Source organism: Alternaria metachromatica, assembly GCF_023757995.1.
Source record: "Alternaria metachromatica strain BMP 0045 chromosome Unknown scaffold_10, whole genome shotgun sequence".
In the NCBI taxonomy this organism is placed as follows: domain Eukaryota; kingdom Fungi; phylum Ascomycota; class Dothideomycetes; order Pleosporales; family Pleosporaceae; genus Alternaria; species Alternaria metachromatica.
Window position 1 is genome coordinate 211,576 of NW_026055501.1, and position 15,879 is coordinate 227,454.

Consider the following 15,879-nt stretch of genomic DNA (forward strand, 5'->3'; position numbering starts at 1 on the left):
GCCAAGTTGAGACCCTAGTAGTGTATCGTTGGACAGCGAAAACGTAGTTGTAGGACACAGCGGTGATCTTGACATCCAGTAAAGACTGTCGCATCTCTTGTACTAATTCCTTGATGCCATCCGTCCGTAGTTCAATGAAGTCGTCGAAGAATCGATCGCCGGAGCTCTACGTTGAACTTCAGTGACGTTCATTACGCGAAAATCGTACGGGGACTCACACTGTCACTTCTTATTCGAGTCCAACCTGGCCTTAATGAAGGCTCCAGCCATCCTAAGGAAACGAAGACATCATCGGTCAACAGAAAGACAGCATCTAGTAGGAGAAACAAGGCGGCTCTCGCGCCAAGTGATCGTTCAAAGCCCAAGAGCAGACCATGGCCTAGGCCGCTCGCTTCCTCTTTGAATGTACGCCATGTACGTTTCTTATCGCCGTTGACGACAGACATTGGCGTGGGTCTGTCCACGACCGTCGGTTTATCTGACGTCGTCAGATACCCCGTGAAGAATCCGCGTATACGCGCTTGCAGTGTTGCATAAGCATTGGTCTCCATCAAGAAACGGCGGAAAGCTTCCAGATCTTCAATTTCAGTTGCATCAAGGGGGCGCTCCGCTGCCTCGTCCTCCGAACTATCTTCCGGCTCCAGTTTTCTCGGGTAGATATTGACTAGATAGGCATATCCTCGGAGAAGACTACCTTCAAGTCTGCTGGCAACGCATCGCGCGGCTACACGGGCCTTCACATAGACAAGACGGGAAGCGGCAAACTCAAGATGGTCGTTGGCTTCGTTTTTTAGGTCTCCAGCATAGGTCTTGATAGCTCCATGAACATGTCTCTCCAATCTCTTACGCCCTTTCTCTTCGCCGTTCCGAGCTGCGTCATAGAAAGGTATCAGGACCTGATCCTCCATTAATATGGAGATGAAAACATCGGTAGCGCTTTCGATCTGTTTAGATGAGAACCCGCTTTCTCTCGTAAGTGCCGTGGCGAGAGTGTCTGAGGACTCTACAGAGAAAACAGAGTCCAAAGAATCCGACGTTGTAGATATGACGGATGCGCCATCATCTGGATCTTCCAGTAACTTTTGCTGTTTCTGTGAAGCCACGAGTACGCTATCCGCGGCCTCGACTGATGCTGGGGTTTGAAGCTTGGTATCTTCATTGCGATCGGATTTGGCTAGAAACTCTTGGACTGAGTGGTGGGCCAACGTGACCATCCCTCTTTCAGACGAAATGTTGATTAAAGGATCCGGTTTCAACATCCTTCTGATTGCATCATTATCGCGGGGTCTGTAGGCCTTGCAAACTGTGCACTGTGTTGTCTGCTCATTCTCTCCACCACATTGAATGCAGTCCCATACTTGGACGTACGACATGATGATCTTCAATTATTGTAGTGGAATGCTTGGAGTTGGCATTCATGATGGACGAGTTGAGATGCGTGACTGGGTGGCGGTCGCATGGAGCTGATGAATGAAACGAAATCTGCATATGAAGCGATAGACAGGGCGCATCAGGCTGAGAATTGTCAGATGACTAGGCAGCCACAGCCTTACCGTCGGGGGGTTCATCCTGACTCCTCGCGTCGACATGATATCAAAACCGGAAATAGCGAGAGATTGATAATATGGCTTTCTTTGACATCGGATTGTCTATGAGCCGGCAGATTAGTACGCTACCTGGGTATGCGATGGAAGAAGTTCATGCGCGACATCGTCGCATCGTGGCGTCGGTCAGCTACCTAGATCTTATGGCGTTGCCTGTGATCCCAAAGAAGGCACACTTCCATTGTATACCATTGTCGAATCGGGTCCCATGTATCGTTAGTTGTTTCGAGGTGGCGTGCCCATTTCAAGGTTCGCTATCCCTCTGCGCGTGGGCCGTTGAAGGTCGATCCGCTCGGTATCGCATCTGGTAATCCGCTAGCTGCATTCGTTCTACCTCGGCTCGATCATCACAAGCTCCAACCGAACGACTCGCCCGCCCAGGTCGTCGGGGCCGATGACATCTCACTCCTCATCTTACGTACGTATCGGCATTCTTCATATCTATTGTTCTCGACTTTCTGAGTAGGAACTCTATAACAGCTTCGTAAAAGAAGAGAAAGAGCAAGGAAACACAGCGAAGATCAGGCGAAACTACGCGACAGGAAGCAGCAATGGCGGAAGCATATCAGAAGGAGTTCTTCAATGTCTCGTTTCCAGCGGAATATGTTGCGCATGTTGAGATCAATAGGCCGGAGAAGCTGAACGCTTTCAAAGAGGTGTAAGTAGACAACATTTCCTTTGCTTTACGGAAGGTTCGGGTTTATGGCTTCGGAAGCCACGCGTATCACGTGTCATAATGAAAGAGAAGGATACACCGGTATTGCGATATCGCGCAGGAAACATGCGTTGAATTTTTACTATCATCGATGTTCAAGTCATCCTCAGACTCTACAATACACCCGGGCTCAGGTCCATACATCATCCCAATTTCCAACTAACACACCACCCAGCATGTGGCTAAACCTCTCCACCCTCTTCCGCCAACTCTCCCACGACCCCTCCGTCCGCGCCGTCCTCCTAACCGGCGCCGGCGACCGCGCCTTCACCGCGGGCCTAGACGTGCAAGCAGCCTCAGAAAACGGCGCTTTGTCCTCCCAAGCCGACATTTCGGACGGCGCCCGCAAAGCCAACGCCCTGCGCCGACACATTCTAGAATTCCAGTCCTGCATCACCGACATCGAGAAATGCGAGAAGCCCGTTATCTGCGTGCTGCACGGCGTTTCGTTCGGTCTGGCACTGGATATGTCACTAGCGTGCGATATCCGTGTGAGTACGACGACGACGAGGTTTAGTGTCAAAGAGGTGGATATAGGTCTTGCGGCTGATATTGGTACTTTGTCTCGTCTTCCTCACTCTGTTGGAAACCTGTCCTGGGTTAAGGATATTGCCTTATCAGCACGTATCTTTGGGTCGGATGAGGCGTTGCAGCATGGGCTTGTGTCGAAGGTGTACAAGGATAAGCAGGAGGCGGTTACTGAAGCGACAAAGTTGGCGACACTGATTGCGTCCAAGTCGCCTGTGGCGGTGCTGGGGACGAAGGAGATTATCAACTACTCCAGGGATAGGCCGATTAGTGAGGGCTTGAACTACACGGCTGTGTGGAATGCGGCTATGTTGCAGACGGCTGATGTCAAGGATGCTATGATGAGTGGATTGAAGAAGACGAGTCCCAAGTTCAGCAAGCTGTAGAAAGGCAATCGCATGTGTTTTGGAACGATCCTGGGATGCGATTATCATATGAAAGACTTTTATCCCATACCATGTCCGAGCAGCGAGACACTTCGTTCGTCGCTGAGGACGTCTCAGTGAGCAACCTTAACATTCCATAGCCCACATACGAAAACATAAACCACCACGCATGGCAAGCAACCACTTTTGGACTTGAGAATTTTCATTGACTCTAAGCGCCTGGACGTGGTAATGCCGGAAGAGTCCCAAACCCATCCCGCATGAGCATCAATCATAACCCATGGCATGCTACAGAAGATGTGGAATCGTGATTTTCCCGTTACGCCCCGTTGCACTACCCAACATGCACTACCTTATCCCCTCGCCATGACACCCCAGCAGCGGATACGGTTGTCGGTGTATCCGGCGAACAGGGTCTGGCCGTCGGCGCTCCAGGCCAGGGAGACACACTCGGGCTCCCGGCTCTTCTTGCCAACCTCCATGTACTCAGGCTTGAGCTCGTCAACCTTAGACTTCTTCTCGAGGTCGAAGATGATGATGCTGGAGGCGGTGGCAGCGCACAGCCAGTAGCGGTTGGGGGAGAAGACAAGGGCGTGGATCTCGTCACCGGCGGAGAGAGAGTAGAGGTGCTTGGACTCGTTCAGGTCCCACAGCATGGTGGTTCCGTCCTTACCACCGGAGGCGCAGAGGGAGCCATCGGGCGAGATGGTGACGGTGTTGATGTAACCGGTGTGACCGATGTGGTCGGTCTGGATGCGGCAGGAAGCGAGTTCCCAGACCTGGATCTTGTCAGCTTCCCGAATTTGAAGTGGCTTGAAGCAGATGGAGTGAGGAGCGTAAATCAGTACTAGGTGATAATTGTCTCATAGCCGAAGCTCTGAAGTAGCAAATACATAGATATTCATCATATAAACAAGGAAATGGAGGGAATGGTGTAAACGCGGATGTACGCACCTTGACGAGCTTGTCCCAACCAGCAGAGACGATGACGGGGTTCTGGGGGTTGGGGGAGAAGCGGACGCACGAGACCCACTCGGTGTGGCCCTTGTCGGTGATGGTGTACTTGCAGTCACCGAGGGTGTTCCAGAGCTTGATGGTTCGGTCGCGCGATCCGGAGACGATCTGGCGGTTGTCGGCGGAGAAGGAGACGGAGAGAACGTCGTTGGTGTGGCCGACGAAGCGGCGGGTGGTGACACCGGTGGAGAGCTCCCAGAGGCGGAGGGTCTTGTCCCACGATGAGGAAAGAGCGTAGGCGCCGTCAGAGGAGATGACCTGTGCAGCAATTGTCAGCTCAGCTGTTCCCGCGTCCTAGCTAGCCAATTGCCCAATTTTGTGGTGAACGTACACAGTCGGAGACAATGTGGGAGTGACCGTGCAGACTCCTCTTGGGGTAACCGTAGGAGGTCTCGTCGCGGGTCAGGTTCCAGATGATCAGAGTCTTGTCGCGCGATCCGGACAGGAGCATGTTGGGGCTAATCGCGTGTCAGTATTGCGCATTCGTGCATTTTTCCTCATCCCGCGTATACGCACTTCTCCAGAGAGGTAGCAAGGGATGTGACCCAGCCGGAGTGGCCCTCGAGGGTGCCACGGAGTACGAGTTGCTCGGCCATGATTGCGATGAGTGGCTTCTGCTTGGGATGGACGTAGGCGCACTCGGGTGTTAATAGTTGTTCGTCGAAGAGCACTGCGCACAAAGGCTGGAGGCTTCAAAATTCCAAGGTTGATAGGCGAACCACTAGTGTTGTTTGGGCTTAGCGTGGACCGTCAGCACCGGAGCCCTTACTCGACATTTGACTTCACTTGGACATGACATGGTCAAGCCACTAACAAAGTTCCTGTAGTGAGTGCAGCCCTAATGAGTAGTAGCTCAGCGTACGATGCCAGTCCACGCGATATCCCATTCTCAGCAACTCACTCCAAAGTCAGGTATGAGGGGTAGTCAATATACGTGCCCGAATCTCACCTCTGCAACACGTTCATGCTATCGCCTGCATTATTTAGGTACTCGCGTTGACTTGTTCTTTACACCAGCGCATAATTCAGGCTGGGCAACGCATCTTTACTCGTTCCTTCCCTGACTTCACAACTTCCATCCAAAGCCGACTAACTCCGGTATCCCAAGTCTTATCTCCGCGCTGCTTCCCCACCACATAGAAACATGTACAGAAGCATAGGACAGCATACCTCGCATGTGATAGATTATGACCTGATCCTGTTCTTGATTTAATGTGATGACTTATACTCACGTCCATATAAGCAGAAGGCTCTATCCCATACTTACTTCGATTAAGATAACATCCATCCCAGACCACACTACCTAGGTATCGATCCATTTTCCAGAATGACCTCCCCCCAAACCACCGTCCTCCTCCTCGGCGCCGGCGAACTAGGCACAGCCTTCCTCCCTCATCTCTCCACCCTCCCAAACACCCACATCACCATCGGCATCCGCTCCCCACCTAAATACACTCACCTGCAATCTGCCAACATCTCCCTCACAGCCATCGACCTCTCCTCACCCTCACCCTCCCTCGCCAAAAGCTTCTCCGCATACGACATCCTCATCTCCGCAACAGGCTTCGGCGCCGACCCCAGCAGCGTCCTCAAGCTCGCCGAGGAAGCCCTAGTAGCCGGTAAAATCAGAAAAGAGCAATGGAAAGGGAAATTATGGTTCTTCCCCTGGCAGTGGGGTGTCGATTACGATGTCATTGGTGATGGACAGGGGATGATGCCTTTGTTTGGTGCGCAGCGGGATGTGAGGAATTTGTTGCGGCAGAAGGCTGAGGCGAGTAATGTCAAGTGGACTGTTGTCAGTACGGGGATTTTCATGTCTTTCCTTTTCGAGCAGTTTTGGGGGATCGTGGATAGGAGTAAAGAGGAGGAAGGGAAAGTGGTGGTGAGGTGTTTGATAGACTGGAATCACAAGGTTACTGTGACGGATGTGAATGATATTGGACGGGTGTTGGCGAGAGTCGTAGCGGGGGATGTGGAAGCTGAGGACCGTGTGTTGTATATTGCGGGTGATACGATTAGTTATGGGCAACTGGTTGACATCGTCAAGCGGGTGAGCGGGAAGCAGGTTGAGCAAGAGGCGTGGGGTCTTGAGCATTTAAAGAACGAGCTTGACTCGGCGCCAGGAGATGGTATCAAGAAGTATAGGCTGGTATTCGCCAGGGATGGTGTGTGGTGGGAGATGAGCGGGACGGTGAATAAGGCACTGAGCATGGACATGATGGATGTTGAAACGTTTGCCAAAAGTCTGTTCAGTAGATAGAAGGTGGTCGGCAACTAAAAGCAATGAGTGTGTGGTGTGTTTTGATATAGATTTCGTAATCCGCATTACGTGTAATTACTGATGAACTTTTTGACAAGTAATACTACATGAGCGTGAGCCGAAAGCATCGCGACAGCCTGGGGATGGGACGTACTTGTTCCCAAGTGCCTTCACAGCCGTCTTGCTCTCGCTTCCCCTAGCGTATGGTCGCAGCCTGCGCTATACCCTCTTGATCCGTGTCGGGACTATGGCGTTCGCGCCTGTAGCTGCTCCACCTCCTTCTCGTCCACCACCCCTCATGGAAACTCCGGGCATATCTTCATCGTTCTGCCTCTTCCTCTTCATTCCCGCCTCAAGGGCCTCAGCTGCGTAGTTGTCGTGACCAAAGGCAGGTATCATTCCTCCATGTGCACCAGGTCGCTCCTAACGTCCCGGTGGTCCAGGAGGGTATCTGCCAGGAGGTCCGCCAGGGGGCATTCCCATACCGCCTGGGGGTGGATAAGGCATTCCTCCAGGGGGTGAGCCTGCCTGTCCTGGTGGTGGAAATGGAAAGGGCGGCATTCCTTGAGGTGGGCCACCTCCCATGTGTGGTGGTGGGAAGGGCGGCATACCGCCGGGGCCCGGGGGCATACCGTTTGGCGGAGGGAAGGGTGGCATTCCGTTGGGTGGCATTGGAGCTGTCGTGCTGTCAGTATGGGATCGTGTGTGGTAACTATGTGGCAACTTACGACCTCCGCGGCCCATGAAATTTGGAGGCATTCCACCCATGGGCGGCATTCCTGGTGGCGGGAATCCAGGCATACCCATCGGTGGCATTCCCATTGGGGGCATCCCGCCCATAGGTCCGCCAGGGAAGCCTCCAGCCAGGTTCTGTTGGAACAGCGGGTTGGCTTGGCCTTCTGTGTTGTATGCGTCGGTAATACTATTGATGACTTGCTGTGTCTGGTCGCTCGATATCTGCTCGTAGTAGGCCTGGACGTTGCGGAGGTGGTTGCGGCCGTTGTTGTGCGCCTTCCGCACGCTCATACTGTCGTGGGTGAGGTAGACATCGCAGTAGTCGCAGAAGAACTTCGGCATCGTGTATGAAGTGCTCGTCTAGGCGCAGAGATGAGATGTTCGTATTGATGGGGTCGGTAGCGAAGTTGCGCGTAGAGTACGGAGCGCGTCGCAAGAGCTAGAACTGGAAGAATCCCGTCGGCGATAGTTGCGCCGACGGTCTTGGCAAGCCTCATCGCCATTTCACGTGTTCCGTCCCAAAGTCCGCACCTTCCACATCACGCATCACCAACCACGCCATCTCGCATTGATGCTGACTGATCGCAATTCGAATTGGGCTCTTTGTAACATCCCGAAGCTCATCCAAGAGATCGACTTTCGCATGCATAGGCTACAAACGTCGTTCTTCTGAATCCATCCGGCTCACTAAGGGGACGCGTCCAACATGCTCTCGTCGAACGTTCCATCACCGTCTTCTATTGAGGATCATGCGCCGAAACCTCAATCTCCACTCTCATAGCATCCTCGCCCAATTTCACAACGCCGACACAGGTCCAGATAGGCTGATGATCCGGCATCCATTTCTTGAAATTCCGCACCATAGCCCCCAAGGCCTCATTGTCCATAGGGATGTGGTAAGAGTTTACGCGGAACACCTGCGACCAACCCTTCCCACCAGCGGTCTTCAGAGCAAGTTCCACATTCTGGAAAGCTTGGTCGATCTGAGCGTCGATGTCTGCGGGTATGAGTCTGGTCATGGGATCCCATCCACCTAAGATCGCAGTGGTCAGTTTGCGGCGCTTGTGTAAGGTACGAGTATAGATCACCTTGGCCTGCACACTCAATGCGGTCGCCGATGCGAACAGACTGGCTGTATCTGGTGTTCTCTCTGGCCGACTCGCCCTTGCCGGGGTATGCGTAATACTGGAGATGCGACATGTTTTTGCTGCTATGTGTGTATAGATTCAATCTTTGGAGATTTCGCACGTATCGTGACATTGTGGTACCACAGCATTTATAGGTACCAACATTGGCATATGACGCATATACTAATCATATACAGTCCGGCTGACCAAGCTCGCAGGGAGCTATCGTTAGCTGCTTGGGTGGGCTCACGGCTCCTTCTCCGCTGTTCCGCCATGTCACCGCGTACGCTGCGCCATTCACAACACCATTCCGCCATGCATGATACGACGATTTGCAACATCAGGATTGGGGTTGACATACGGTTTTTGATTGAATTGAGTCGATAACTTGCGCATCGAGGAAGCCATGGGCTGCTGGCACGACAACTACATAAACGTCTTTCACGACATCTCAACTTGCTCCACGGACTACAGTTGGAACCAACAACATCAACCACTTTCCCGACATAGAGTGTCACACATACGAAGCGTTGCGCATCTCATATGGCAACTAAATGTTGTCGTAAGCCTTTCCACACACCCGCTGCGAGCTGTCAGTACCGCACGTTAGAGAAGACAAAACATGGCATACCAGACGTCGCTCCGAGAAGTCTCTGCGAAGCTCCAACCACATTTCCCGGTCTGTACAATCCAACTCGCCTTCTGATAACGATCGGCATGACGGTTGTTGTCTTGCGACCTGATCCTCTGTCGCGTTCAACCACGGTTTTGGCAGCGGCCAGTCTGAAAAGTGGACGAACTTGGCTTCTTTCACCGCATCCCGTCCGTTCCATCTTTCTGTCGGCGAGCCGAGGTAGGCCTCGTGCTGATCAATCTGGTGGCGAAATTCACCGGTCAAAAGATCGTATCTACGATGCGGTATCACTGAAGTCGAGGCACCGAACACCTTGTTCAAGATATCCATATCGTAGTCGTGGCCCTCGTGGTGTTCCATTGCGCTTTGCACCCGCTGCCAGCTATCCTCCGATGGCTCGATAACTATGAGTTGGGACGATAGGAAGAATTGTTCAAGCCAGTATGCGCGAGGCATGGCCACTGGAGCCGTGGGAAGGAGGAAAAGCTCATCCATATGCTACTGATTGTCAACACTGGTCATTGTAGCAAGCGACAGCTTCGCTTGTCGACGGAGATAGGCACGTACATTCAAAAGCGTCGCGTCCGAGTCTAAAGAAATCACGCGCTTGTACTGAGTCTGATTCCATGCTAACAGTTTTGTGTAGCTGTCTTGCCACGTCGCATCCTTCTCATTGACATACGTCCTTACTTGGATGGGGTTCAGCTTTGCGTGATACTGGTCCCGAGCTTGAGCCAGCAGCGTGCCTTCATAGTCGGTTGGAGGTGCGTCGTCATCGAGTATGTCTTTGGGCACCTTCCACTTCTGTGGGTACAACATGAGAAGGTCGGCTCTCGTCCCATGTCGTCTGAGCGCCTCAAAGATCATGAGAGAGTTGCAGAGGTAGTTCGAGTTTGTTACATATTGTACGTATGCAAAATCTGACCAGATAATGCTAGCGTCTGTGACTGGAATTGGGGCTGGCGATGAGTCTATTGCGAAAGGAGGGTTGTGCTTGGTGAACTGTCGGAATTGGTTTGGAAGTCGAGCAACATGCTCATCATACCTTACTAAGACACCCGCGAGCAGCAGAAAAGCTGCAACCATGAAAAGAACACGCAGCTTGCGTGCCGAAAGTGCATATTGGAAACGTACGGAGAGCGGTATATGCGACCCTCGACCATGGGATGAAAAGGAGGGCAGAGCAGAAGAGTTCGACGACATGTCTAATGTACAGACGATCCTTGAGCGTTGAGAAGTAAACACAAGAATTGAGAGTGCGTGGCATGGAGCGTCGCTGGATGCTTGCAAATGTAGGTCGTGGCAACTTCTCCGTCCCTCGAGAAGACACTGCGGGCGAGATTGCTTGCAGCAAGGCACACCCCAAGACGAAGGCTGACTACATGCTGTCGGGAAATGACCGCATGACGACAACAAAAAGGTTACATTGTCGGCGGAGTACATCCTGTGCGATGCACAATGCTATTGTTAAAGTACTTCAGGACCGATGTATGCACCGAGAACAGCATCTTCGACCAATCGTGCAAACTTCGGGCCCCGCCCGTGACTTCATTCGAAACGCCATGTAGGTTGTTATCCGTTCCAACCTACATGGATCGGAAGGCTCGTGTCACCGACGGGTGGGGTCACTTCTACACACCGGCTCGCGCTGACTATGTATAGCAGGCCATGACTGGTCGTAAGATATCTTGTTACGACTTATCACACTGTTCATCATACCATAGTCACACGCTGTCCGATGTCTTCACGATCTTTCCTCCAAATAGGCGTCAATTTCCTGGTCTTCTTCATAGTTCGCTCGACTGCGCAGAGCCACCTCGATGTGCCATGGAGTGATAAGAAGTATGGACCCGATGGGCCATGGCAAGCTGTGCGAATTACGGTCGGAGGCAACGACACCAATCTGAAGATAGGAGGTCAGAACCACGCTGACGTCGACGTCTATCCGGGAGGATCGTTCGAGAGTTTTATCTTCAGCCGATCGGCTTGCGATCCTTTCCCTGATAGTACCTGTGGTGAGGGAGGCACATGGGAGCCAGATGCTGGTGCAACAAGTTTCCTCCCACTGGGTGGGTGGCACCCTACTGTCAAGATTCCATCTTTCGGTCTAATCGCGGGCCCCGCGAACTACACTGATCGAGCCTTGACGATCCGCGGCACGACAGTATGGAACGCCTCAATCATGCATACGAATTCGGGAAACATCACGGCTTTTGATGGCAAGGTGTCAGGGATGAGGCTCGGCTACTTGGGTCTTGGGGGCGGAGAGCAAGTGCAGACCTTCTCGGAGAGCGACACTGTTGCGGGGTACGACGTATCACTCAACGTTTATAACGGCAAGCTATACAAGGATGGCATCATCGGTTCATATTCGTACCTGCTACATATCGGATCTGCTGCATTTGACTACCCTGGCTCGCTGGTCTTCGGTGGCTACAACAAAGGTCGCGTTATAGGTCCTCCAACGTCCTTTCGAGACCAGGATAAAGTCGACCTTCTTGACATTGGAATCGGGGTTGAGTTTGGCGAATCACCCTTCGAAGTGGACAGCATCAGTAATCTGCTCGTCGCCGACACTGGCGAGACAGGCAAGGCCCAACAAGTCATCATCGACCCTCGTAATCCGTACCTCTCACTGCCGGACAACACATGCGAAGGCCTTGCCAAAGTACTTCCGATCAAGTACGATCCAACGACGAAATACTTTCTCTGGAAGACCGACGACCCAAAATACACCAAGATCGTCACTTCTCCCGCATACCTCAGTTTTACCTTCCCCCCTGGCTCTGGAGCTAGCCTCAACGTCACGATCAAAGTCCCTTTCGCACTACTCAACCTCACACTTGACACACCTATCGTCGAAAAGCCAACACCCTACTTCCCCTGCCACTCTTACACGCCTACAAACGAGGACGACCGCTATAGGCTAGGCCGTGCGTTCCTCCAAGCAGCATATGTCGGTCGTAACTGGGCTTCGCAGATCACATGGCTGGGTCAAGCCCCAGGACCAAGCTTCAATGGTCAGGGCCTAGGAGATCAGCTCACGGACATTGCCGACGGAGCAACGACTCTAGACTACTGGGACAGCGAAAAGACGAACTACTTCAACCAGAGCTGGGCGGGACACTGGAGTGTCGTCGAGAGTGTGAAGCCGAACTCACCTAATGACACCAATGTGAGCACATCAGGGAGTAAGCCACGATCTGAGCAAGGGCTGTCAACGGCTGCCAAAGCAGGTATCGGGATCGGCGCTGCACTTGGCGGTATAGCTATCATCGCTGTTATCCTCTTCCTGTGTTTCCGACGCAAGCGTAACCGTAAAGTCGTTCCGGACGACGGTCTTCCCACGCCGCAACAACACCCATATGGCTCGCCAATGTCACCAATGTCGGCGTCGTCACCAATGCCAGCTCAATATGGTCAGCCAGAGAAAAAGCACGAGTTCTATTCGGGTACCCAGGAGATGTACACGGCTCCGGTAGCTCAGGAGCTGCCCGATTCGAACGACGTGCGACAGAAGTGATGGATGCAAACTTACCTTGCTGTTTTGGTCAGTACGGTTTACAAGGATGTGTTGTCTTGCGAAAATGTGTAAGAGTAGGTGTGGCTTAAGGTTTCTCCTTTTTGTGTGTTAACGATTTCATGATGGGCGCTGTGTTTTCGAGTTCAGAGGCGTTGGCAACATCATTCGTAGCGTTCACATTCACAACGTGGGCTCTTGATGAACTTGACCTCACGCACGATGACGCGATCGATATTGAGTAGCAGGGGATTGAACTCGGTGTCATGCGGGGTACTGCTTTGGGATCGATTTCATGATTGTCAGTATGCAATGATTACAACTCATGCTTTCCATCACCACTGGCAAACACGCGCGCGTGCTACTGCACAAGATTCTGAGTAATTGAGGAGATGTAGACCTCACCCTATTCTTCAACAGAACTACTGAATAGCAACGAAAGATTTCTGGCTGGCATGTCCGCGCTGAGCGGTTGAGTGTAAATCTTGTGCGATGTGCCCGTCTGCAGGCTAGTACGGGAAGGGACTCAAGCAGCGAGAGATGCCTGCAGTGCGATAATGCACGACAAAACATGCTTACGCCCAGCAATGCAACGGGCAAGACATATATGATGCGTCGCGAGACTAGATGCGCATCGCACAGTTATCCCCCTCCTTCAGTATACCTCGTTGTAGAATGGCGGGTAGCGTTGACGATGGCGGGGCCAGCCCCACGCTGAGCAATTACAACAGCCTCGTCGCGATTGGCGTACCAACCGCACTACTACTTACATACCTAACTCGCGTCGCACTGCAATGGTACCGTCTATCGCACATCCCCGGACCCTTTTGGGCATCAATCTCCACCTACTGGATCATATCGAAATCGCTACAAGGACGACTGCCTGCCGCGACGAAAGAACTAACCGACAAATATGGCCCGCTGGTACGCGTCAGTCCAACCGATCTGGTCACCAGCGATCCAGACATCGTGCGCAGAACGACAGCAGTGCGGTCTGAATACACCCGAGGGCCATGGTACGATGCGATGAAGCTGGAGCCTGGACGCGACAATCTCTTTTCGATGCGCGACGAGGCGGCGCATCTGAAGTTGAGGAATAAGATGGCCCCTGGGTATTCTGGGAAAGAGAATGAGTCCATGGAAGGGACGGTCGATGACCAGGTAGCCGCTTTCATCGATTTGATCGAGACGAAGTATATCTCGACCGCGACCGAATACCGGCCTATGGATTTAGCGCTCAAAACGCAGTACTTCACCCTGGACGTCATCAGCGCATTGGCATTCGGGAAGCCGATGGGGTATTTAAAGCAAGACGTCGATCTACACGATTACATCAAGATCACCACGACATACGTTCCGGTCATGATGGCGCTTTCGTACGTACCTTGGCTGGCGAACCTGCTGCATTCGCGCCTGTTGCGAGGTGTGCTTCCCAAAGAGAGTGACAAGCTCGGCTTTGGGGCCTTCATCAACGTGGCAAGGAAAGCGGTTGCGGAACGGTTTGCATCCGAGGAGTCCAAGCCAAAGTCCGACATGCTCGGATCTTTTATTCGTCATGGTCTCACGCCGGAAGAAGCATCGAGCGAGGCGCTCTTACAGATTATTGCTGGGAGCGATACTTCGGCGTCTACGATTCGCGCTGTGATGCTGCATACGCTGACCAATGCGTCTTCTTATAGAAGACTGCAATCGGAGATCGACGACGGTATTGCTGCTGGGACGATTTCTTCGCCTATCACGGATGCTGAGGCGCGACAACTACCGTACCTTCAAGCTACTATCAAAGAGGGCTTGCGCATTCTGCCTCCAGCGAGTGGGTCGAACTTCAAAAGCGTTCCTGCAGGCGGTGATATCCTTGCCGGCAAGTTTGTTCCTGTAGGCACGCAGATTGGGTCTTCCTATCTCAGCATCCAGCACTCTACAGATATCTTCGGTCCAGATGCTGAGCTCTTCAGGCCAGAACGCTGGCTGGATGCTTCGGAAGATCTCGCACGTCTTGCGCACATGGCCAGTACCGTGGACCTCGTCTTCCACTACGGGAAATACAAGTGTTTGGGCCAGAATGTCGCGTTGATGGAGTTCAACAAAGTGTTTGTCGAGCTACTGAGGCGGTTTGACTTCTCGATCGTACATCCGCATGAAGCGGCGAAGATATACAATGCCGGGATGTGGATTATGGAGGACTTTTCGGTCAGGGTCACACGACGTGCAGTCTGATTAAGACATGACCAGGGCTGAGTGAGATGCGCTCCTCATTGCCGTAGTGCTGATGCACTTGTTAGGTCTTACGGCGGGTTGCGGCAGATGTCGACATAGCGGAAGGGAGGGAACCGACATGTCACCGAAAGCATCGGAAGCAAGGTTCATGTCATCAATCTCGGCCTCCGGGTAAACCATGTCTTGTATTGACGCACTCAAAACCAACATCCGAATAAATTGAACAATGTATGGACTGTCGTGTAACTTGACAGTTTAGGTGAATGCGATGAGTCTTACGACTGTAAGACGTAATGAAATTGACCAACACAGGCTCAATGCGCACCTCATAGATGATGACGGCTCCAGTTCGAGACAATGCATCGCATACCGAAACTGCGGAGTTCAGCGTGGCAGGAACAGGCCCATGTGGAGGAATATCGAGAAGCATGCGCCGCAGTATACTCGGCTTCCCAAGCCCAGCATCACTGCGCCAACCAAAACTGCTGATCGAAGCGTGGCAACGGAAAAAAGAAGGCCTGCACGAAGAAGCATTTGCAGTTCTCGGCTTCTCAGACCTAGATCGCGGAAACCGCTGATCTCCGCGCTGCGGCAATATTGTTCTGTCAGAGTTGTGAGAAAGTACTCGGTTTCCAAAACACCATCTGGATCGACTACGAATGTCTGCGAGGCGTAGCGCGGGTTACATTGCTGATGAGAGCACAAAAGCATCATATGCTCGATTTGCCACGTGCACGCATCGCGAGCGGTACCAGTACCGGTGTTCTCCAACCCAGCCGTGTGACTTTCCTCGTTGGGGACGCTGGCGCTGGTAGAGACGCTGGTAGCGGTAGGCTCTAGTGGGTTATGTGTAACCGAACAACTGTCCCATGAGGCTGAGACACGCCCTATAGTAGCGCGAACATGCGTTCTACACATAGATTGAACGTTTTTCTTCTTTGCTCATGTGGCACATGCCCGGTGCGGCATTGCTTGGGTTTGCACTGGTGAGTTGTATGGCGGTGAAGAAGCATCGCGGTACGCCGGGCTCGCCGTTTCGATTGCTAAAAAGAATCTTACACGGGATGGTTTTTTTTTTCGCACGCCTCGCAGGTACTAAGCTCAGCCTTCTTCAGCCCTCGAGCAGTAGTGTTATTGTT

General features: G+C 52.6%; 8 protein-coding genes across 8 annotated transcripts; 4 read left to right on the forward strand and 4 right to left on the reverse strand.

The window, feature by feature from the left end:
* Positions 1-2,155: 2,155 nt before the first annotated feature.
* On the forward strand, positions 2,156-3,233 carry J4E83_005199 (putative secondary metabolism biosynthetic enzyme; the record flags this gene model as incomplete). The annotated part of the gene is made up of 2 exons (XM_049332119.1): positions 2,156-2,262; positions 2,495-3,233. 2 exons carry the CDS (start codon positions 2,156-2,158, stop codon positions 3,231-3,233), a joined length of 846 nt encoding a protein of 281 aa, XP_049188570.1.
* A 353-nt stretch (positions 3,234-3,586) lies between these two features.
* On the reverse strand, positions 3,587-4,843 carry CPC2 (cross-pathway control WD-repeat protein cpc2; the record flags this gene model as incomplete). Its single annotated transcript, XM_049332120.1, has 4 exons — positions 3,587-4,012; positions 4,188-4,505; positions 4,579-4,705; positions 4,764-4,843. 4 exons carry the CDS (start codon positions 4,841-4,843, stop codon positions 3,587-3,589), a joined length of 951 nt encoding a protein of 316 aa, XP_049188571.1.
* Positions 4,844-5,574: 731 nt separating this feature from the next.
* Positions 5,575-6,507, forward strand: J4E83_005201 (uncharacterized protein; the record flags this gene model as incomplete). The annotated part of the gene is made up of 1 exon (XM_049332121.1): positions 5,575-6,507. One exon carries the CDS (start codon positions 5,575-5,577, stop codon positions 6,505-6,507), a length of 933 nt encoding a protein of 310 aa, XP_049188572.1.
* A 423-nt stretch (positions 6,508-6,930) lies between these two features.
* J4E83_005202 (uncharacterized protein) lies at positions 6,931-7,584 on the reverse strand (the record flags this gene model as incomplete). Its single annotated transcript, XM_049332122.1, has 2 exons — positions 6,931-7,184; positions 7,236-7,584. 2 exons carry the CDS (start codon positions 7,582-7,584, stop codon positions 6,931-6,933), a joined length of 603 nt encoding a protein of 200 aa, XP_049188573.1.
* A 395-nt stretch (positions 7,585-7,979) lies between these two features.
* Positions 7,980-8,442, reverse strand: J4E83_005203 (uncharacterized protein; the record flags this gene model as incomplete). The annotated part of the gene is made up of 2 exons (XM_049332123.1): positions 7,980-8,275; positions 8,331-8,442. 2 exons carry the CDS (start codon positions 8,440-8,442, stop codon positions 7,980-7,982), a joined length of 408 nt encoding a protein of 135 aa, XP_049188574.1.
* A 477-nt stretch (positions 8,443-8,919) lies between these two features.
* J4E83_005204 (uncharacterized protein) lies at positions 8,920-9,822 on the reverse strand (the record flags this gene model as incomplete). The annotated part of the gene is made up of 4 exons (XM_049332124.1): positions 8,920-8,952; positions 9,001-9,464; positions 9,571-9,593; positions 9,686-9,822. The coding sequence occupies 4 exons, from the start codon at positions 9,820-9,822 to the stop codon at positions 8,920-8,922; spliced, it is 657 nt and encodes a 218-aa protein (XP_049188575.1).
* Positions 9,823-10,741: 919 nt separating this feature from the next.
* Positions 10,742-12,526, forward strand: J4E83_005205 (uncharacterized protein; the record flags this gene model as incomplete). The annotated part of the gene is made up of 1 exon (XM_049332125.1): positions 10,742-12,526. The coding sequence occupies one exon, from the start codon at positions 10,742-10,744 to the stop codon at positions 12,524-12,526; it is 1,785 nt and encodes a 594-aa protein (XP_049188576.1).
* A 672-nt stretch (positions 12,527-13,198) lies between these two features.
* J4E83_005206 (uncharacterized protein) lies at positions 13,199-14,740 on the forward strand (the record flags this gene model as incomplete). The annotated part of the gene is made up of 1 exon (XM_049332126.1): positions 13,199-14,740. The coding sequence occupies one exon, from the start codon at positions 13,199-13,201 to the stop codon at positions 14,738-14,740; it is 1,542 nt and encodes a 513-aa protein (XP_049188577.1).
* Positions 14,741-15,879: the final 1,139 nt, after the last annotated feature.